Consider the following 24,357-nt stretch of genomic DNA (forward strand, 5'->3'; position numbering starts at 1 on the left):
CTTTCTTTCTTTCTTTCTTTCTTTCTTTCTTTCTTTCTTTCTTTCTTTCTTTCTTTCTTTCTTTCTTTCTTTTTCTTTCTTTCTTTCTTTCTTTCTTTCTTTCTTTCTTTCTTTCTTTTTAAATTTAATTCCAGTATACTTAATATACAGTGCTATATTGGTTTCAGGTGTACAATACAGTGACTCAACACTTCTATACATTATCAGTGCTTATCCATGGTGCATGTACCCTTCATCCTCTTTGCCTATGTCACCCATCGCCCGTCCTCCACCCCTCTAGTAACATCAGTTTATTCTCTATAATTAAGAGACTGTTTCTTGGCTTGCCTCTTTTTTTCCATTGTTTGCTTTGTTTCTTAAATCTACATATGAGTGAATTCATATGGTATTTGTCTTTCTCTGACTGACTTATTTCACTTAGCGTTACACTCTGTAGGTCCAGCTATGTTGTTGAAAATGGCAAGATTTCATTCTTTGTTATGGCTGAGTGATATTTCATCTTCTCTATCCATTTATACAATGATGGACATGTGGGCTGCTTGCATAATTTGGCTGTTGTAAATACTGTTGCAATAAACTAAGAGTGCTAAAAGTGAACATACTTTTTTTGAATTGGTGTGTTTGTATTCTTTGGGTAAATACCCAGTAGTGGAATTACTAGATTATATGGTAATTCTATTTTTAATTTTTTTGAGGAACCTCCCTACTGTCTTCCACAGTGGCTGCACCAGTTTGCATTCCCACCAACAGCACACAAGGATTCCTTTTTCTCCACATCCTTGCCAACACTGGTTGTTTTTATTTGATTTTAGTCATTTTGATAGGTGTGAAGTGATATCTCATTGTGGTTTTGTTTTATATTTCTCTGTGATGAATGATGTTGAGAATCTTTCATTCTTGTTTTTCCAAGGTCAAAATAGGGAGAATAATAACGAAAGCTATTTCTAGAACATGCTTGCATTTTATGACAACATGAGATTGATTGATTCGTGCAAAAAATATTTACAGCATCCTCACTATGAGCCAGGCATTAGCATTATGGGTGCTGGAGATACACCAAGGAGCAAGATAAGTGTAATACTTCCTCTGAAGATTAAATTCCATGAGGAGAAATAAACAAATAAATAAAAATATATAATGCAGTATAAAATAGAGATAAGTACTCTGAAGATAAGCAAAGCAAGGTAAAGAGCAAGAGTATGGCAGAAATGAGGGTGACACTCTTGGGTAGCATGATTCAGAAAGGTCTCTGTGATTAGATGGTCTTTGCAGATACTTGAAAGAGATGAGGAAGCAAGTTACACAAACTGATAGGTTCTGGAACCTTTGAGGAGCCCAGCATATCCAGAAAGGAGTGAGTCAGAGAGTAGTGGGAGATAAGGTCAGAAAAGTGGTCAGGATCAAATTAAAGGGTCTGATTTTACTGAAGTGATTAGGAGAAGCTGTTGGAAGATTCTGAATAGAAGAATGACATGATTTGATGTCATTTGAGTTGTATCTTTCTGGCTGCCTTTACAAAAAGTGGATGGCATCACCATCACCAAGGACACCGGGAGAGTAGCATATTTGCATGGTAGGTAGGTATCAAGAGTTCTGTTTAAACATACCTCATTTGAAGTGCCTGTTAGCCACATGAGAGGTGATGTCTAATTGGTAGCAGGATGATGCATGAATCTGGAGCACCAGACAAAGATAGCAGTATTGGGACACCATATGTTGGTTTAGTACTGTGGGCCTGGGTCGGATCACTCAGGAGTATATTCATTTCCTACGGCTTGTGTAACAAATAACCATAAATCTGCTGGCTTAAAACAACAGAAATTGTTGTTACTCATACTTCTGGAGGCTAGAAATCCAAAGTCCTGCAGGGCCTTTCTCCCTCCCTCTCTTTGTCTCTTCTAAGCTCTAATGCTTGTTGGTGTTCTCTGGTATGTAGCCTCTCACTCTGATCTCTGCCTCTGTCTTCTCTGGGCTCTTGTTTTGGATGAAAGGCTCATCTGGATAATCCATGACATGCTGCTCTTGAAATCCTTAACCTAACCATGTTTTGCAATATAAGGCAATAATCACTCTTTGATCGTGTAAGGCAATATCTACAGACTCCTGGGATTACAACACGGACCTGTCTTTGGGGTCCACTGTTCACCCACCATAAGCAAGGTAGTGTGGATTGAAAAGAGAAGTGGTGTCAAGACTAAGCTGTGGGGGAATATTACTCAGCCATTAGAAACGACAAATACCCACCATTTGCTTCAACGTGGATGGAACTGGAGGGTATTATGCTGAGTGAAGTAAGTCAATTGGAGAAGGACAAACAGTGTATGTTCTCACTCATTTGGGGAATATGAATAATAGTGAAGGGGAATATAAGGGAAGGGAGAAGAAATGTGTGGGAGATATCAGAAAGGGACACAGAACATAAAGACTTCTAACTCTGGGAAATGAACTAGGGGTGGTGGAAGGGGAGGAGGGCGGGGGGTGGGGGTGAATGGGTGACGGGCACGGAGGGGGACACTTGACGGGATGAGCACTGGGTGTTATTCTGTATGTTGGTAAATTGAACACCAATAAAAATTAATTTATAAAAAAAAAAAAGACTAAGCTGTGGGGCACTAGAGCACTCAGAGGCCAGGAAGAGAACTCAGAGTCAGTGGAGGAAACTGAAAGGAGGTCAGAGAAGTGTAGGAGGAGCAGGAGAGCCAGAGCATGGTGTCTGGGAAAGAAATACTGCAATAAGAAAACAATTAACTGTACGGAAGGCTGCTGAGTTGTGTAGAAATAAGGACCGAGCCTTGATTATTAGAATTTATGAAACACAAGTCATTGATGAACTTGCCAAAATTGTGTTCAGAGAGTAGCATGCTTGCATCTCTTGTGGTCCTCAGTGCTGAATCCAGCTTCCACTGGAATATTATAATCCTGTTTTCACTGTGGGATCAGTGGTTGGCCAAGCACATAGAATTTAAAAAGTTATTTTGTAATTTCTTTTTTTTCTTTCTATTTGAAGTCATGTTTGTAATGTGTGTTGTGTCAATAGCTTGGTTTCTTCAAACAAACTGTTATATGCTGTTGGTAGAAATTTTGGAAATTACCAAAAGAAAAAAATTAAAATGGGTTATTTCATTTCAAATTTCAACTAAACAAGTCATTTTTTGCAACCATTTTTTCCTATGACTTTCCTGTTTGCTCATTTTTTTTTATTGAGCTTTGAGGCTTTTCTAGAAATGTCACTGAATTCAATGATGTGATTTCCCAGGAATACTTAGAGGACAGTGTTGTTCACAGTGTGTCACCCTATGACTTTGGGTTGACTTTTGGGCTTAGGGGTACCGATGTGAATGGCTGGGCAGGTGACTTCCAGCAAAGCTGCCCAGTTGTTAAAAAGGAGACCCTACAAAATAGTGAGGTCTGTGCTGGTGAATGAAGTGTAAATAGATCCATTCCACTTATAGAACATCCAAAAAAACATGTATTCAAGAGTCAGTGTTCTCAGTTTATCTCCCCAGTTGTTAATATAGGGAAGCAGTAAAAAAAAATTTTTATTTCAGAAAGCTAATAAGGCAACCAGGGTAATCTTAATATTATATCAATATTTTGCTTTTTATAATGTCTGCATTAAATTTGTGAGAGATCAGACTAAGGGAGAACAACTCTGACTCAAGGTCAGTTTAGAGTGAAAATCTCTAGATTCATCTCAGTCTAAAACAGGTAGATTGAACATGGCTCTTTGAGTAGATTCAGGAATCAATCCTCCTGAGATCTCTTCTCGATCCAAAATTAGCGCCATGAGATGGTGATAATAGACTCTGACCAGATGTTTCTCTCCTTTATATGAGCAGCTATCTCTGAAGCAAAGGCCCAGTGAGCTTTTACTAATCAAATTTCCTCTTGAAGATCTGGCAAAGCTTTCCCCATTTTTCTATAATTTAAATTGCCTAAATTTTATGTGTAAGTCAACAGATACTGGAAAATATAGACCTCATGAAGGTGCCAAATTCATTATTGGTATTCAAGACCAAATAGTAGCAGGAAAAATATGTTGTTCTAAAATACTAGGTCAGTATTTTTAAGGAGTTGAGTAAAACCAGGGAGGAATAAATACATTTTTATTTTATGATTTTGAAGCTCAGAATCTGAGCGTCTGACATAAATTGAGATCAGTACTCTTATCCCACTTCTGACTTTTTCTGTTTTGCCTGCCAAAAGTCCAGATGAGAGAAAGGTCTCAAAAGTGGAAATAAGGAAACTCATTTTATGTAAGCCAGATTATTTGTTAATATGTGCTACGAAAGGCTGAGAATGAGTTTTAGAATTTAAAGTTCATTATACTTATCTTCCAATCAAGCCAAAATTATTGAGAATCCCATATGCTCTTAGAAAATATATTTGGTGTCTTTGAGAACTTGAGGCTACTAAATCATGAACAGCTGCCAGAATGGAATAGACCAAATGTACTTGGAATTTAGCTCTTTGTAGTTGGGAAGTTTGTGGATTTCCTGGTTCAGCCCATCTGATGAGAAGAATAACTCACAAACATGTTAGCTGGTTGCACAGAATAAATAATATTGCCAGAGAATATGAGATAGATGGGAGTGAAGAGAAATTTACACGACTGTGTCATCAGTTGAAAATAAATAAAGGCAGTTAAAGAGGGAAGTAACAGTGCCCATTGTTGAGTTTCATCAGATGCAGCGGTTCTCAGCCTAGGCACTGTTGACATTTTGGGCCAGATCATTATGTGTTGTGGGGTTTGTCCTGTGTATGGTAGGATGATGAGCAGTAACTCTGGCTTCCACCCCCAGATGCCACAGCACGCTCTCCCCAGTTGTGACATTGCCAAATGTCCTGTTGGGGGCAGACTTGACCCTGATTGAGAACCACTGTGCCAGACTGCATGAAGAACCCCCAAAGTCACATCCCAGTTATACGCTCCAGATAGAATGGAATGAAGAGGAAGGCATATTATTGATATGAAGTTCTATTTGGGAAGCATAATAATGAGGGTTGAACTCCTGCATATGTATTGTGCTGATAAAAAAAATAGATCATTTTTGAGATGGCTGGGTGGCTCAGTGGTTGAGCATCTGTGTTTATTTCGAGTCATGATCCCGGGGTCCTGGGATCAAGTCCCACATGAGGCTCATCACAGGGAGCCTGCTTCTCCCTCTGCCTATGTCTCCGCCCCTCTCTCTCTGCATCTCTCATGAACAAATAGGAAAAAAAAAAAGAAAAAGAAGAGAAGAAAAGAAAGAAAGTATAGGAACAGGCTAAGGAGACTAAGAAAGAGAACTGTCACAGAAGGTAAAAGGAGAGAGTTGAAACCAAAGCCTATTGCTTCATGAATGAATGGCTGTGCAAATCGTGATAGTAATTAATGACCAACTGAAAAGTAATGTTAACATTTTCATTTCCTTACTGATTAAAACCTCTTGTCTTGTAGGTTAAGGCGTCCGATGCAGATGCAGGACTCTATGGCTTTGTGGAATACTCTCTTTATGATGGATTCCAAAGCTATGATGCGTCTCCAGCGTTCCAGATCGACCCACATGATGGGCGAATCTGTGTTTCTCAAGATATTGATAGGGAAAGGGATCCAGCAACCTATGACCTCTTGGTGAAAGCTAGGGATGGGGTAAGTGTTCATGCATGAAACTTCAAACATACTCAACAGTGAACCACTATGTACATATCAGAGAGTACCATTGATTACCAATTAGCCAATCTCGTTTCATAAATCACTACCTCTTTCCTTTGCAAATACCAGACATTATTAATTTATTAATTATTAATTTATTTCATCCATAAATAGTTCAGTCATATCTATAACAGATAATTACTTTTTAAAAGCAAGACTGCGGTATATTAATAATTCTTTAATAATATCTAATATCCACTCCATTTAACATTTTCTGGATTATCTAAAAATGTCTTTTAAAAGGTGACTTATTTGAATTAAGATCCAAATGAGTTCAAAAATTGTGCAATATCCCTTAAGTTTCAATCTGTAACAGTCAGCTGCCCCCTTCTTACCTTTTTCTGATGGTATTTGGTTTTGGAAGAAATCAAATTATTTGACCTATAAATTTTCCACATTCAGAATGTGGCTGATTACATCTTGGGATTCATTTAATGTCCTCTTTTATCATATTTCCTATGAACTGGCATTCCAAGTCAGAAACCTAATTAGTTTTGGATTCATTTAGGTGGTACTGAGTGCTTCTTATTGTATCAGCCGACACAGGCCATTGTTCCATTAGGGAGTGCAATGAAGTGACTTTTGAATTCCGTTATTCCTCTTGAATTTATTATCTAGAAGTCTTCAACTAAGAATGTTCTCTCATCAACAATTCGATTATCCTGAAATACGATTCATAGAGAAGAAACAGGGTAATGCTTGTTTCTCATTATTTTATCAGTTTTTAGAACAATGAGTTGGTACATTTACTATCTCTGAAGGGTATGGATGATTTCTTTCCTAGTGTGCTATAGAGTCCTGGATTTTTACATATTTGATGTATTTCATACATTGCTGACATTATTCTAATGTTCATATTGACTCATCTTAGGTCAGTAGAGTCACCTTTAATTTGATTTTTATGTCTTTTTTTGGGTAAACTTTTAAATTGACATAAAATGCATGCATAAAGGTGCACAAATTATAGTACAGTTTAGTGGGTTTTTGTAAAATAAACACGTGTATGGAAGCAGATGAAGAAACATTACTAGAACCCTGGAAGCCCGTCTCTAGGCCTTTTGCTTATCCCTTGCCTCCCAATCATCCCCACCCTCCCAACCACTGCCTTTCAGGTTAATCACTAATGACCTTTTTTTTAAAAAAAAAAAAAAAGATTTTACTTATTTATTTGAGAGAGAGCACAAGCGAAAGAGCATGTGAGCCAATGGAGGGGTGTAGGGAGAGGGAAAAGCCAGTAGCCTGAAACGGGGCTTGATCCCAGGACCCTGAAATCATGACCTGAGCTAAAGGCAGAGGCTTAATGGACTGAGCCACCCAGGCGTTCCCATCACTATTGGCTTCTAACAACAAATATCATTTGCCTGTTTTTAAACTTTCAGCAAATAGATTTGTACACTACATGTTCTTATTGTTTCTTTTGCCAAACATTATTTCTGAGAATCATACATGCTGTTGTGTATAGCAGTAGTTCATTCATTCTCATTGGTTTATAGTATTCTTTAATGGGAATTTTTTATCATTTTTTATCTATTCTATGATTGATAGCATACATTTTAGTCTATTACAGATAGTGCTTCTATTAACATTGTTATACCTGTAATTTGGTGAAGAAATGCAAGAATTTTTTTTTAAAGATTTTATTTAGTTAGTTTTTTAGAGAATACAAGCAGGGGAGGCGCAGAGGAGGAGAGAGAGAGAATCTCAAGCAGACTCCCCACTGAGCAATGACCCCCCAATGCAAGGCTTGATTCCATGACTCTGAGATCATAACCTGAGCAGAAATCAAAAGTCGGACTGAGCCATCCAGGCACCCCAAGCATTTCTATTGAGTATATATCTAGGAGTGAATTGCTAGATCATAAGAAAGCCAAACAATTTTTCAAATGACTGTACCAATTTATACTCCTACCAATAGGGTATGAGAATTTCATTTGCTCCACATCCTCCCAATAATTGGTATTTAATGTCTTTTTAATTATAACAGTTCTGGTACTCATGCAGTGGTGTATCACATTGGGGTTTTACTTTGCATTTCCTTGATTACTAATGAATTGAGCACTGTTTCATAAATTTATTGACTGTTTGTAGAACTGATTTTGTGACATGTCTTTTCAGTTCTTTACCTATTTTCTATTGTATTATTGGATTCCTTTCTTGTTCTGTATATGAATTCTTTATATTTTGGGGATTCAAGCCCTTTGTTGTATATGTTTATTGTGTATATCTTCTTCCATTCTCTGGCTTGCCTTTTTACTCCCTTAGCAGTGCCTTTTGAGGAACAGAAGTTGTTAATTCTAATAAAGCTTAATTTATCAATTTCCTTATCTTTAAGCTGATGCTTTGTCCTTTTTAGAAGTAAATGCCTACCTTAGAGACATGAGGCATTACCTTACATTTTCTTCTGAAAACTTTGTTTAACCTTTCATACTCATTTTTTCAATCTAGTAGGAGGAAGGCTTGTTATTTCTTTTCTAATATGGATACTAAGATGACCATTCTCCATCATTGCACTGGAGTGTCTCTTTGTCCTGAATCATGTGCTTATGTACGTATATGTCTATTTCTGGGCACCCTCCTATTTTTTTTTATCTATTTATCTACCTCTGTACTGGCATCAAACTCTCTTCATTGCTTAAGCTTTGTAATAGGTCATGATATTGTATATCCTTTTAGCTTTGTCCTTCATTTTCAAGATTGCCTTGGCTTTTCTGGCTATTCTATTTGCATTTCTTTTTTTAAGATTTTATTAATTTATTCATGAAAGACACAGAGAGAAAGAGAGGCAGAGACACAGGCAGAGGGGGAAGCAGGCTCCATGCAGGGAGCCTGGTGGGGGACTCGATCCTGGGACTCCAGGACTACGCTCTGAGCCAAAGGCAGGCGCAAAACCACTGAGCCACCCAGGGATCCCCTCCATTTGCATTTCCAAGTCCATTTCAGAAACAGCTTTTTCAATTTTCATTATGTTACAGCAAAGATAACCTATGCATACTATTCTGTGTTTTTATTTTTTCAGTTATTCTGCTTGGGAGACTTTCCTTGTTTCTTTTTTATCTGCTTACTACTCCTTTGTTGGGTACTACTAACACCAATCTGGTCTAAACTTTCTGTTTTGAAAGTAATAGTCAGATTCACCTACTTAAGACATAATTTGTTAGGGAAAAAATGAGTTTAAATATATTTACTACATGGGGTGCCTCGGTGGCTCAGTGGTTGAGTTAGCTCAGGTCATGATCTCGGTGTCCCGGAATCAAGTCCCTCATTGGGCTCCCTACTCAGTGGGAAGTCTGCTTCTCCCTCTCCCTCTGCCCCTTTTCTGCTCTGTCTCTCTCTCAAATAAACTTAAAAAATATATTTACGACAAGTAAACATGTAGAAACTACCATGAAAATGAAGTCATTTATATTTGGTAAAACTAGGATGATTTGACTAGATTTTATCAACCCTTAACGATGTGGTTTTAGGAATTCTTGCTTCTTTGTAAGAAAAGATGTAGGAAACAAAAATAGGGATAAACAGAGGAATTTAGATTAATTCAAATCTATGTGACTATTTAAAGCTCAATAGATGCACACACAAATATTAATGCAAGACTTCAGAAATATATTCTTTTTTTGTTGTTGTTTTTTTAGAGAAAGAGATATGTGCATGTGCAAGCCAGAGGAAGTGGGAGAGGAGGAGACAGACAATCTGAAGCAGGCCCCATACTCCACCTGGAGGCCAACCTAGGGCTCAATTGCATGACCCTGAGCACATGACCCGACCCAAAATCAAGAGTTGGACACTTAACCAACTGAGCTATGCAGGTGCCCCCAAGAAATATATTCTTAATAGGTTTTGAGACAATTGTAAAAGCCCATCCTAGAAGTGAGTAACCAGTTTAAATCCAATTCTGCAGTAGTTGAACATCTGTTTCTAATTAGTTGGTTTTCAGATGATCTTATAAAAGTGTATAAAGAAATTATCTTAAGAGAAGTAAGATCGGTTAATGCCGGAAATTTTTTATCCCCCCAAAGCAGTGCAATTAATTACGATTATTGGCAGTGGAATAAAAAAAATCAACCCAGATATTTAATTTAAACCTCCTTGCTTTCGTCTGTTTTCCTATTGAGCCGAGTCTACACACATTATGAAGAATGCTTCCCTTTCCTCTCAGCTTACCAGACTCTCTTGCAATGTTCACGTGCATCTTTAGCCACAGCATCTCTCCACAGAGCTTTCCCAGACTGAACAAATGGGATGCACTCTTTATTTCCTAGCCAAAAGGTATTTTATTTTTAAAATAACCAATAAAATGTTTACAAGCTCTGCACAGCTTTTTGATAATTTTTAGAAATCAGAGAAGAGACCATCTCCAGGCTGATGATTGCTATGGTCTGAATATTTGTACACACTTCCTTCCCCATTCATATATTGAAAACCTAATGCCCAAAGTAATGATATTAGGAGGTGGGGCCTTTGGAAGGTGATTAGGTCATGAGGGTGGAACCCTCATGAATGGGATTAGTGCTCTTATAAAAAAGAGACCCCAGAGAGCCTCTTAGCCTTTTCTACCAATTGAGGACACCAGGAAAAGTTGGCAGTCTCCCGGCCTTCCCCCAAACTTGGCTGTGCTGCCACCTGAACTTGGACTTCTAGTCTCCAGAACTGTGAGAAATCAGTCTCTGTTGTTTGTCAGCCCCCCAGTCTATGGTACTTTGTGAGAGCAGCTGGAATGGACTAAGACAATGATGTGTGTGAGGCATAACATTCTTCTATTTGAAAACTCCTTGCTTTGTAGAAGGAAAGCGCTCCAACGAAGCACAACATATTTTAGTTTTGTTTGAACAGAAACAACCTCCCTATGGGTACTTCGTATTCAAATTCTCACCCTACTCTTTAGGTGATTTCATACTAAACCAGGCCCTGGCACAGATTGGAGCTGCTGTGTCCCCTGAGTGGCTTACTATTGGTTTCATTATTATTAGGAATGGGCAAGGAGATGGCTGCCATCGAAAAAAAAACAGTTTGTTGTACTCATAAATTCCAAGATGGGACAGGGGGTGGAGGAGGTGTCATACACCACCCCATGGGGTGGGCTGGGTATGTGCACAATGGAAAGCACTGAGGTAGGTGAGGGGACGGGAGAGGGGGGGATCTGTGGGCAAGGGAAGGAATGAGAAAAGCAGAATAGGGTGGTTTAGGATTGGCTAGTTTGAGTACTTTCAACGAACCTTGGGGCCTAGAGGCCATCTCTAGCTCCCTTGGAGTAATTAGGGCAGGTGAGTAGTGGCCTGGAGTGGTGAAAGCCCAATAAAGGATCTGGTTGGGGTTGGGGCTCTAGATTGATGGGTTTGCATTGGAAAAGCATGCTCACCTGATCCTGGGCAATCTTCCAGGATCGGCAAGGCCCAGTGTCAAAGCATCGGAACACCGAGGACAGGGCTCAGACACCACCCTGGTGCAGAGTCCCCTCCTAAAGGAAGGCGTAGGGCTCACCAGAGCTGTTGGTATACTTAAGGCTCTGGAAAAGACAACCTTTGCAGCTCCCTTGTTTTACTCAGTGTATTGGAAATAGCACCCAGTGATACTGAGAGAATTCACTATCCAATTTCACTTTTGTTCCAGCGTAACATCTTAAGTAATCAAAGACAGTTTTTGTCATGGCCTGGGCTCCTTTCAGCATTTTGTTGTCAGTTGTGTCAGGCTCCATGTGGTGCCTTGCAAGCCTCACCCACTACTACTAGGTCCTGGGCAGGTGGCCCACATACTTTTCATCAGATGCCACACGTGAGTGCTCTTCCGTTTCATCTTCCTCCCCACTTTCCTCTCTGATGTCATCCTCCTCCTCATCTTCATCTGCATTTTTTACCTCATCTCTGCCCTCTTCCAAATTTATCTCCTTTGGCTGCTCTTGAGTTTGTGAATCCATCTGTATTAATGTCTTCCATTTTTCCATCCTGTGGGGTTCAAAGTAGTACAAATCATTCAGGATAAACTGGCAGTCACCTGTTTCAGACATGCCCCCATAAACAATAGAGCAGCTCATGCTTCTTGGTCAGCATGGCGTTGGTGTAAGGACTCAGCTCTGTCAAAGGGCTACTGGCTTCATCAGAATCATCTTCCTTCTTCCTGCCACCTGGGGCGGAGAGCATTTGTTCAATGCGAATCATTGCCCCATCCTCTGTGATGACCTTTCTGACCACCTAGGGACTCCTGGGTGCGGCTTCCCCACATTCCTGCTCATTATCACTTTCACTGCTCTACTTTTTCACTTTTTTTTTTTTTTTGCCTTGTTTAGGTTTTTTTCTTCTCTGACCCAGTCCCTTTAGCTGTTCTTGCAAACCAGAGGCTCTTTGTGGTGTTATAGAAGTATGACTCATCAAAGAAGTATGCTTCCAGACTCTTCTTTCTTACTATGGACATCCCCCAAAAGCAGTGTTTGAGGCATTCAGACCACAGCTATCAAAATGCTAGATTTAGGAGTAAACTATATTCCCCAGGGGATAATCTGAATCCATACCCATTTTCCTTTTTTCCTTCCTCAGACTTTAGTGGAGCGTATCTGAATGCAGGGTGTGTTTGTCCACCTTTGTTGACTGTTTCCAATAGCCTCCATTCATGGTTATGCTCCCCCATGGAGTGACAGAAATTTGGCAGCCCAATTTGGGTGTGGACCCTGTTCCTCATGGGACAGCTTGCTCCACGTTAATGCATCCAGATTAAAGTCATGCATGTCATAGTACGATAGATGTAATCCCATATACCCTCCTTGAAAACACCAAAAAAAGAATTAACAATGTCTTCCAGGTTACCATCTGATATCCGCTTTGACTTAAAGGACCCCTCGTTGGTTTGACTTGGTCTCAGACCTTAGTTGCCAAATGAAAGACCCAAAGATCTATGTAGGGAATATGGCCAATTTATCTTTCTCAGGATGATCAGAGAAAAACACTTTCAATGTTGGTGAAGGTGGGGAATGTGCATTTCTACAATTTGAGTGTGTTTAGTATCTCATGTCTGGAGGTGGCCTATCAGAGCTTCAAGGTCTCCTCCTTCCCCAGCTCTCGGACATTTTCTTCCCCTTATAGTGGCCTTTTCTCCTTTTTGACCATAATGTGGGTCTGAAGCCGCACAGGGAGACCCAAGGAGGGAGCTGCATGTGCAGCCCACCAAGAAGTGGATCCTCACTGGGGCAGGCCTGGTGATGCATTTTTAAAGACAAACTACAAAATTTGTCCCACCTCCATCTCAATCATAAGCATTTAACAGCTTACTGTGCAGTTTTTTTGTACTTAATATTGTCTCCAACTTTCCTCTGTTTGCCTCAGAAAATACAAGGGCAAGCAACATAGTGCTTATGTGAGCATGTGTGTACATCTGTGTATATATGTATTATCCAGTGTGCAGTATTTATACTGTTGCCTGCATAATCTTTATAAATTTATTCTGTGATGAACTGTGCATTTCTACAGGGTGAAGCCTGCATCCATCATAATTATTCTGTGCAATATCTACTAGTAGCATATGTCCCTAATAAAAAAGACTGGTAACAATGATGATAACAATCTAGCTTGGATTTGAAGAATAAATGAACTCAGACAAGATATTTTAGGTTCAGGATATTGGATTCTAGGTCAGACTGAATTTATTCAAAACAATGAACTGCATCTTAACAGAAGACCTTTAACTTTATTTACATAATTACCCTCATAATCTATGGTCTTTCCTCTGATACTTTTTCCTTTCTACTATATATCCTGAAAGCTCTTTGGAAGAAAACTGCTAGGAACACATTTGCTGGTGGTCACTAGGAGATTGTTATCTATCGATAGAAAATTTTTTTCTTATGAAATACCTAGATGTTCTGGGCTTCTTTGCTGCTGTTATATTTATCCTTGTGATGACTGTCAATATTTTTTAACTTAATCACTTCTCCTATTCTACTGGTATTACTTCTGAAATAATCTATTTTTTTGCTGCTACTGCTGCTGCTGTTTATCTCATAGATGGAAGCCATGAGAATACTATAAAATTGCATAATGGAAACAATTGGATTACATTGGAAAGCAAGTGGTTTTCCACAATAAAGTGCTTAGGTTTAATTATTCCGTGCTTATCTCTAATTCCTTGTTTCCTTTTCCCATTCATTTTTACCAAATGAATCTCTCTTTTTGGTATGTATTTATTAACATTCTATCTCTATTTTTTGTGACATCTGAATTCAGGAGTTGAAATATGTGTCTGAGATAAGCTATTTCAATTCTATCTTGCCTTTGCAGGCTTAGGGGAGGGTAGCATCAGACTAGCAATATAGAAAGTAAATTGAGTTAGCCCTTCACCATTATATATACATGATAAAACTTGGCTATGGAAGTTGTACTGCACAGTTACGTCTAATGCAGATAGATCTCTAGAAGCAAACTTGCAGAGTGAAAGCACACACTCATCTTTCCATTGGCTTTATTGAAGTATAGTTGATAAATAAAAATCATATACATCCAGGTGTACAATATCATGTTTTCTTAAAAAAAAAAAAAAGATTTAGAGGATCCCTGGGTGGCTCAGCAGTTTAGCGCCTGCCTTCAGCCCAGGGCGTGATCCTGGAGACCTGGAATCGAGTCCCACGTCAGGCTTCCTGCATGGAGCCTGCTTCTCCCTCTGCCTGTGTCTCTGCCTCTCTCTCTCTCTCTCTATTATAAATAAATAAAATCTTTAAAAAAATAAAATAAAGTAGAGGAAGCTTTCTGGTTTGAAATTCAAAGCCATATTGATTCTAAAAAAAAATTAAAAAAAAAGATTTATTATTTACTTGAGAGAGAGTGCACACAGTCATGCAAGCTGGGGGGGGGGACGGGGAAGGGGCAGAGAGAAAAGAGAGATAAACTTAAGTAGACTCCCCACTGAGTATGGAGCCCAATGCAGGACTTGATCTCATGACCCTGAGATTATGGCCTGAGCTGAAATGAAGAGTCCGAGGCTCAACCTACTGGGCTGACCAGGTGCCCCAAAGCCATAATTTGATATATGCATACACTATGAAAGGATTACCATAGTCAAGATAATTAGCATGTCCATCACCTCACATGTGGTGAGTGCACCTAAGTGCACCTAAGTGGTGAGAACACCTAAGATCTATCTAATCTCAGCAAATTTCATGTATACATACAGTAATATTAGTTATAATCACCATGCTGTACATGAGACCTCCAGAGCTTACTCATCCTGCATAACTGAAACTTAGGGTGCATCCATTTTAATTTTACTAGATTATGTTATCTCACTTTCCAATATTCAGCTGCTTTTGTTCTATCTTATGTTTCACTGACTACCCCCCACCCCAATTTCAGGAATAAGCTGCCACACAGTTGCTCCTGTTTTCTAGCTAGATTGTCTGAACTATATCTCAAACTGATTGCCTACCGGTTTTAAAAATATACTACCATGGGGGAACCTGGGTGGCTCAGTCTAACAACCCTGAGATCCTGACCTGAGCAGAAACCAAGAGTCAGATGCTTAATTGATTGAGCTACCCAGATGCCCTGAGGCAAGATACTTTTGAAGAAGAACAAGATTAGAGATTTAGGGATGCCTGGGGGGCTCAGTGGTTGAGCTTCAGCCTTTGGCTCTGGTCATGATCCTGGGTCCTGGATCAAGTCCAGCATCAGGCTCCCTTCAGAGAGCCTGCTTCTCCCTCTGCCTAAGTCTCTACCTCTCTGTGTCTCTCATGAATAAATATAAATAAAATAAAATAAAATAAAATAAAATAAAATAAAATACTACCATGTAATTGCTTGAGGGACAAATCCTGACCTTCCTGCCTAGTATCAGCTCACATTCCTTGCTTTCTTTCCTATTACCTTGTTAAAGATGTCTGTTTTCATCAAAAACAAATCTCTCTAATGTTTGGTGTCCCACCCAGTATAGCCTTCCTAAGGGCATCACTTTTGTAAATATTTTCTCTTTTTCCTGCATCACCAATAACTGAAAATTTTTTTAAAGATTTTATTTATTTATTCATGAGACACACACAGAGAGAGAGAGAGAGAGAGAGAGAGAGAGAGAGAGAGAGAGGCGGAGACACAGGCAGAGGGAGAAGCAGGCTCCATGCAAGGGAGCCTGATGTGGGACTTGATCCCAGGACTCTAGGATCATGCCTTGGGCCGAAGGCAGACACTGCCCACTAAGCCACCCAGGGATCCCAATACCTGAAAATCTATTGAATGTCTCTCAGAAGCATTCAAAGCATAATAATGGTTTTCATCTTTAAAAAGGATCTCTTTTTAAATTTCATGTACCTTTTTAGAAAACCATTTTTTTCCTCTTTTTTGACAGCAAATCAACTTAAAATAGTTGTCTCTCCTTTCCTCACTTTGCTGTCTTTCTTTGATCCATTCTTTCCAACCAACCTCTCTAGTAAAACTGCTCTCTAATAAAACATGATTTCTTGTGTGCCACATCCTGAAATTCTTTATTTTCGTTTATTCGAATTCTCAGTGAACTTGAAATGATTCTTTGAATGCTGCTTCTCTTGACTTTGGTGACCCCACAGCTTACTGTTTTGTTCTGTTTGTTTTCCTTAACCTATTGGACTTTCATTTCCCTTCACTTCTGCTCACTGAATTATGAACTCTTACAAAATGTATTGACAAAGAGAACTGCAGCCCACAAGAACTATGAGATATTAATATTCTACTGTTAAGAGCCTGAGGCGGCCTAGAATGCAAGAACAGAGACAATGAATGGCAGACAATGGCTAAAGTAGAAATAAATATAATGGCAGAAACTTTTTCATATCTGCTGATTGCCCTAGACAACCAGCTTCCAATATGTTTTCAAGCTTGGTGCTTTCCCAAACTACTCCCAACTTTCAGGGCATGCCTTGAGGGGATTGGAATTCAGGTAGATTAAGAGTCTCTTACTATATATTTTTCAAAAGTTTCTATTTAAATTTCAATTAGTTAACCTTGTAATATTAGTTTCAGGTGTATGATATAGTGATTCAACACTTCCATACAACATCCAGTGCTCATCACAACAAGTGCACTCCCCAATTCCCATCACCTATTTCACCCATCCCCCCCACCTCCCATCTGAGGTAATTCCCATTCCCATTTTAATTTTAATCACCTAATCTTTAAAGATTTATTTATTTATTTTAGAGAGCACAAGTGAAAGGGGCAGAGGGAGAAGAGAGAATTTCAAGCAGACTCCCCACTGAGCACAGAGCCCCACACGGGTCTCCATCCCAGGACCTGTGAGATAAGGACCTGAGTCAAAACCAAGAGTCAGATGCTTAACCAACTAAACCACCTCGACATCCTTAATCACCTAATCTTTAAAACTATAGTGACAGACTCTTCTTTCTTACTATAATTTAAAAAATTAAGTGATTAAAATTATGTCAAAACAAACCACGACTTGTTGATAGAATGAGAAAGAATAAGACAAAGTTAAGAAATACTCAGGGATAGACTTTATGGGGTGTATTACCTGTTCCAAACGTAGCAGCTTAAAATAACAAACATTTACTATCACACAGTTTCTAAGGGCCAGGTCTGTAAGTAGCTTACCTGGTTAGTTCTGACTCAGCATGTCTTAGAGGCTGCATTATCAGGGTAGTCTTGACCAGATGGACAGAAGATTAATTACAGAGACTTGGGAGGTGAACACTATGAGAGAAATGAAGAAAAATCAGTTCAGATTAGCCTTCTGCACACTGTGTTGTGTGAGATACTTGTCTCCAGATGTGCTCCTTCCATAGAAGGTTCAGTGGTCAAATAAGAATGGGAAACACCTTAAAACTTACCCCTCTAGAAATGGGCATAAGGAAGCCTCTGGGAGAAATCCTGAGGCACAGGACCTATTTGACTTGGTTAATTCAGTATTTCCTCAACTTTTGGGCTAAGGAACCCCTTTATTCATTTTTAAGGCACATTTTTTAAAGGATTTGTTTATTTATGTTGAGAGAGAGAGAGAGGGAGAGAGAGAGAACATGGTCGGGAGGGGCAAAGGGAGAGAGAGAGAATCCCAAGCAAACTCCCTGCTGAGCCCAGAACCTACACAGGGCTTGATACCACAACCCTGAGTTCACAACCTAAGCTGAAATCAGGAGTCAGATGCTCAACTGACTGTGTCACCCAGGCGCCCCAAGACACAACTTTTGATTACTACCTCAGATATCTCTGACACTTAGATTTGATCGTGCCCCTTCATTAAGGACAACAATAGTGTCCTTAATTTAAGGATTTGGGAAGAAAACAGAACTTTGAATTTTATCGTTTGAAACTCCATTTTGTGTGATGTTTTAATATGGATAATACATTAATATAGTAAAAGTAAAATAAATTAATATGGAGGTGTACCTGCCACATTTTTTTACTGATTGAATCCACTGATGTACAGAGCAAAGTTAGTCAGGTTCCATGAATCTGATTCTCCAGGCTTTTCTGTAGACCCTGCCGGACCTCTCCCTGGACTCACCCATCCCCCTCTCCATCCACACTAGTGTGCTGACTCTTCTTACAACATCTCAGAGGATTTGTTTAAATGCTATTACATTTTCCAGGGTATTATTTTCACCTGTTTCTGTTTGTCAATTTCTTTAAAGAGTTTAAAATTTCTTTAAAGAGTTTCAAAAATCAATTTGAATCTGGTAGCACCTAATTCGAAGTGGTTAGCAGCACTTCACCCTCAGAAGCTGGGGGAAGATTTTTATAGAGAAGAAGCAGAAGTAAAGCAAGAAAAGGATTTGACTGGCTATGGCTTCAGTGACCAGATTCTGTTTCTGTTCATTTCTCTTTAAGATTTTGTTATCTATCTCTAAAGTGGACTGGATCCTGAACTCCTCTAGTTTGCTAAAAAATCTGTCTATAACTCTTTGAACTAACTTTTCCAGTATTTTCCCAGCTTTCTGAATTGGAATCACTAACAACAAAGACTTCCCTTGAACCTTATTGGAAGGGACCATACCAGGCCCTCCTTGATACCCAGATGGCAGCCAAACTTTAGCACCTCGAATGTTGGGTCCATATCTCCCAATTTCAAAAGGCTCCTTAGACTCTTGGAATTGCACACCAGCTGGAGATCCAAAGTCCTGATTGTTTCTTGAGGACCCATCTCAAGGATCCCTTCAGCACTGAGGTTTCTCTCCACTTAGTGTTCCTACTCTGTGCCTACGTCTGAATCATGAAGATCCACAATTCCCTATCTGTAGTTCTGAAGCCCCCAAAGCTCTCAGATGGCAAGTTTGTTTTATTTTATTGAGCTACTTATTTCCATCTATACAAGTATTATATTAGCAATCAAAAGTAATGACTTAAACGTTTTGGTATAAATTAAAGATGGCAGAGAGATTGATGATAGCCCTGCATGAAGAGAGAATTATACAACACAATTTTATAAGATTCCAATTGCAAAAGAAATAATAAGAAGGGGCAGATAGTACCATCATAGTTGATTAGAACAGAAACTTGGAACGGGCATTAGAATTGACCTAATTCAACATCCTCTCAAGATGGAAAGTTTTAAAGCCTCATTTGGAGAGAAAGCTGATTTGGACTGACAAAAAGCTATCCATGTTTTTTGAAATCCCTCTAAATGTGTCTATTCATACATTTTGCCGCAGGATATCAAGTGTTTGGTTATGCAGTACTGCCCCAGACCTGACTAAGTAGACACACTATCTTGCCTTTCTAAAACTTGAAACATTCCAAGACAAACCTATCTGGCCCCAAGTGTTTAGAAAAATGAGTCTATGAAATCTTATTATTGATAGTGATTAACCATTATGAGTACTTTCATACATATTATATCCCTCCTTCCAGTAACAGGCCTGCAAGGTGAACAGGTCTCCTGCTTTGCAGAAGAGGTGGCCCAGACTATCTGATTTTCTCCAGTCTATCATCCCAGATGCAGGCAGGGCAGGCATTAGACCTAGATCATTCGGCTCCAGATTGTTCTGCTGTGCTGTAAACCCAGTTGTACAGTGTTTGTCGCATAGATTTTAAGTCCATGGACTCTGCCTTCCTTTTTTCCTTGAAGACTGAGTCTGTGGTTGACATCGCCCTTACCATTGTGTTTAAACAAGCCTTTCATGAAAGGTAGAATTTATCTCATCGCAATACTTTAAAAAGTCTAATTTAAAAGAAGTCACAAGGAATTTTAGGGACGGAGAACTCTCTGGTCCATTTCCAGATCTGCAATGAACAGTCTCATTTACCTTGGGCAAGTCACTTAGTTTCTCTGTGCTTTGGTTTTCTTATCTGTAAAAATGATAGAAACCATAAAAGTCTTTAAAAGGGGGGGATTAGAACAATAGAAGGAGAAGATACACAGAATACACTTAATACACATTCACAAATGGTTGTTATGAGAGAAAAGCACCACCACTGGTGAATTCAACAGATGACAATTATGAAAATTGAATTCCTACAACAGGAAACCTGAGATCTATGATAATTTTCCTGCAGAAAGATTCACTGTTTCATGAGGATATATTTTTCATGTTGTCCATCTAACATTTTACGTGTTTTTGGCAGCGTTGCCTGATTGAGGATTTTCATGGACAGCCTAGAAATTAACATCTTTGTTCTTAAAGATCCTAAGTGGAGCGATACCCATTTCTTCACGTCTTCCCCACTTTCTCATCACTTCTCCCACCTGCTTTCTCACCCCCTCCTCAAACTGAGCTGGCTTCTGGAACCCGAGGAGAAGTATTAAAGCAAGGGGAAAGGAAAGGCCAGAGGAAAACAAGGGAGAAGGAAGGCAGGTTGGAGAACCAGCGGGGCCTCTGTCAGATGCCATGTGGGACTCCATCTGTTGACCATCAGCCTGCAGCCCCTCTTGCTGCCCTCCACTGTGGACCTGCAGGTCATGCAGGGCTGCGGCAGACACAGCCCCAGGTTGTTTTATAAGCACAAGGCAGGGAGGGGAGAAGGGGAGAGTAGTGGGGCACTTGCCTTATTTTCATCACAGTCGTAGCCAACCTCCATTTCTCCTGTTCTATTTACTAATTGACATGGCCCTGGCAAGTTATTCAACTCAGAACATGGAAAACCACTCTATTTTTGAAGGTGTATTTCCCAATGGTTTTTTAGTTCCCAGTACCTAGGGTACTTGGGACCTCAGAGCCTGAGAGCCATCTGCAGGTTTGTTGTTAGCCTCATCCCAGAGGATACTCTCTTTCTGCCCTCCCTCCCTGTGAGCATGAGCTTCCCCCTTGATCTCCTGCCAAAGCTTTCTTCTGCAGAATCCTTCTTCCTCTTTGCTCAGTGCATCCCTGAACAGTAATGGAGAGTGGGAGGGAGGGAAGGGGGGAGGGAGAGAGAAAGAGAGGGAGAGAGAGGTAAGTGAGTGAGTAAGCCCAGGCTGTTGTGACTTACCAAGGATTTTTGTCAAAGATGAAAGTATCCAAATGCACCAGACAGAAATGGAAAATGGTGCTGTAAACTAGGAACACATGTTTTACTTTAGAAAAGTAAAAATTGCAGAGGATTATTTTCCTCTATTGTATTCTCTCCCCTTCCTCTGATTTTTAGTTGGAGGCAACACAAAATAAACAGTATGGGATCTACTTCTCACCACTACTAAAGCTACTACTGCTACCACCACCACTACTCCTTTATGCCCTCTATTATCTTTCTAAAACTTAAAAAATTCAGAATTCCAAAACAAATCTGATACCGGATATTTAGGATAAGTACCTTCATTGCCACCATCCGCTCCAGACTTGATGATTCTAATAAGGTCCTAACTGGTTGCCCTCCTTCCACCCTTTGCTGCCCATCAGTTTATTCTGAATGGTGCAGCTAGAGTAACAGTTAAAATCTAAGTCAATTCAAGCCACTCCTTTGCTCAAAACCCTCCAATAAGTCCTTTTTTGAGAGACCCATAGAGCCCTCCATGAGCTGCCCTTGCCATCCTAACATCACCTAATTGGCTTCCTTGCTGTTTCCCAAAGAGGCCTGGGACGTACAATGTGCTCTTGTCTCAGGGCCTTTGCACTTGCTCTTTCCTCTATCTGTTATGCTTTTCCTCCAGACTACTGAAGTCTAGCTCCCTCCTATAGGTCAATCTTTACTATTCCTTCTAAGTGAGACTTTCACTGACAACCTTTTCTGAATTACATCTTGCTCCAAAATTTCCTTACCTTTCTTCTTTAGCAGTTAAAAATTATCTCAGGGATAAAAGTGTTGGGTTTTCTTTTTTCTCTTTGGACAAAATAAAAACTTGCCTTGAATATCTTTGGCCTGTAGTCTGAAATTATTGCCTCATAGGAGTTTTAAGTGATAACCTCATTCATATTTAAGAATCAGTGCTGAAGCACAGACGGATACACGTGAACGCATATCTCAAGGTTAAAAGTAAAATGAATATGTATCTTTGTTGTTCTTTTAAAATTCTATTCTAGGATCTTTGAATTATTCTACATCTTAGTGTTCAGGAGAAATCCATTTGTAATCATTTCTCATTTATCCAACAGGGTGGACTAAGTGCCCAAGCTTTTGTTCGTGTGGAAATGGAGGATGTGAATGATAATGAACCTGTCTTTAATCCATCAACGTACGTGACGAGCATTAGTGGCCAGACCCAGCCAGGCACCGAGATCATCAATGTTCTTGCCACTGACAGGGATTCTGGGATATATGGAACAGTGGCTTATGAGCTCATTCCTGGACACCTGTCATCCCTTTTTACCATCGACTCTACTACAGGTGTGTGCTCTTGGAACAGTTTTCCTCTGAAATCAACAGATTCTGTGTAACAGCCAGAAAACTGGCAAAAATTGTTTTGTTGTTCTGTTTTATTTTGGTTTTAGCAGGGATGTTGCAGGACTCACTTCACCTTCCAGAAGGCAGCAAGGTGTATTGTAAAGAACCAAGGCTTTGTAGTTACATGAGACATGGATCTGAGTTCAAGCCTTGTTTCCTCCTGGTCTTATAATCTTTATTGGCTTCAGTCTCTTCACCTTAAAAGCAGTGCTATCAATCCCTATGTTGCAAGATTTTGTGAGGGTTAAAGGCAGTAAATTATGAGAAGCAGCTGGCCAGTAATATTTATTTTGCAAATGTCTATTCACTCCGTTCATATGATCTTGCCATCGGAGGATGATGGCCATGATTTCAGTGTATGAATAAATAAGATATCTAAAGCTCCTTTTACTTCTCTAATATGGTAATTGCATATCTGCCAAAGAAGTCCAGTGGATAAACTGAGTCTTTTGGAAATAATAAAAATTTAGGAGGTTATCACCCCCTTCTTATTGGTTAACAGAGTGATGTTTGAAATACTTGATCACAAGAAAATCTAAAATCTCAAGTATATAATCTAAAATCTCAAGTATATAATATTACATTGTAGTACTTCTGAGATATTGAAGATATCTGGTCCCAAAATGATGCTTAAAAAACCAAAACAAAACAAATTTTTTTCTTTTGCATTTCTCCTTTTACAAATTTTTAATTTAATTTTACTTTATTGTAGTAAGAACACGTAACAAATGTTTAAGCATACAATGGATTATTGTTGTTACAGGTACAACGTACAATCTCTAGAGCTTACTCTTCTTGCTTAACTGAAACTTCATGCCCATTGGTTAGCAATTTCCCATCTCTCTCTCCCTCCTTGCCAGCCTGTTGCAACCACCATTCAACTCTCTGATTTTATGATTTTGACTATTTCAGAGACCTCATGTAAGTGGAATAATGTAGTATTTGTGCTTCTGTTACTGGCTTCTTTCACTCAACATAATATCTTCCAGATTCATCCATACTGTTGCATTTTGCAGGATTTCCTTCAGTTTTAAGGCCAAATACTATTCTGATGTAGGTATGTACCATATTTTCTTTATCTGTTCATCTGTTGTTGGACATTTAAGTTGTTTCCACAACTTGGCTGCTGTGAACATGGGAGTGCAGATATCTCTTTGACATTTTATTTCTTCTTAAAGCACCTGACCTGAGCATGGGTAAAATGCACTTCTACGGTGATGAAGATAATGTCAGGTGCTACAATAGACATTTTCTGTACATTGTCTTTATTGGATCTTCACAATACCCTTTGCAACAACCATATTCACTAGCAACAAACAATAATTTACATAGCAAATCTAATCTGCCAACTTAGTTTGGCTTCCCATCCATCCCTGGTAGATGGAGAGTCTTTGCTTCTTGTTTGGAAAATACACTTACATGTGGTGTGTGTGACTGGCTGGGGGATTAGTTGTTTACAATGGCAGTCTTAATAAGGCAGACCTTCCCTTGCTCAAAATAATCCACTGACATGGCTCCTTTAGCATTTCAAAGATCAGAAGAAAATACTTTTTTTTAGGAAATTAGTCTGCTTATCTTGGCTTTTTCAAAATCCATCTAAACTGCTTGTCAAATTGTCGGGCCCTCTAGGACGCTAGCATTGCCAAAAATATATAGGTCAGCCAGTGATCAGGGCACAGGATCTAAAAACATTTAGTAGATTGTTTTTAAAAGACATCAACATGCTCATCGTCTAGTTTTTCCTGGAAGGTCTTGAAGAATGAGCAGTACTGTGTTCTGTTTTTAGAAGAGATCTCTTGCTGCTGCACTGGCTTCAATAAAGCCACAGGCTTCCATTCCTGGCACAGGCTATAAGACAAATGCCATTGTTAATCAAGGAGAACGCTTTACGTGGGTCATTATCTAGGGAAG

General features: G+C 39.4%; 1 protein-coding gene across 1 annotated transcript in view; it reads left to right on the plus strand.

The window, feature by feature from the left end:
• DCHS2 (dachsous cadherin-related 2) overlaps positions 1-24,357 on the plus strand; it is a 223,280-nt gene that overhangs the window by 105,107 nt on the left and 93,816 nt on the right. The window contains exons 2-3 of the mRNA XM_055336271.1: positions 5,441-5,632; positions 22,158-22,389. Coding sequence (XP_055192246.1) covers positions 5,441-5,632; positions 22,158-22,389 — 424 coding nt within the window. The remainder of the gene's footprint in view (positions 1-5,440; positions 5,633-22,157; positions 22,390-24,357) is intronic.

Source organism: Nyctereutes procyonoides, unplaced genomic scaffold, assembly GCF_905146905.1.
Source record: "Nyctereutes procyonoides isolate TBG_1078 unplaced genomic scaffold, NYPRO_anot_genome, whole genome shotgun sequence".
In the NCBI taxonomy this organism is placed as follows: Eukaryota; Metazoa; Chordata; class Mammalia; order Carnivora; family Canidae; genus Nyctereutes; species Nyctereutes procyonoides.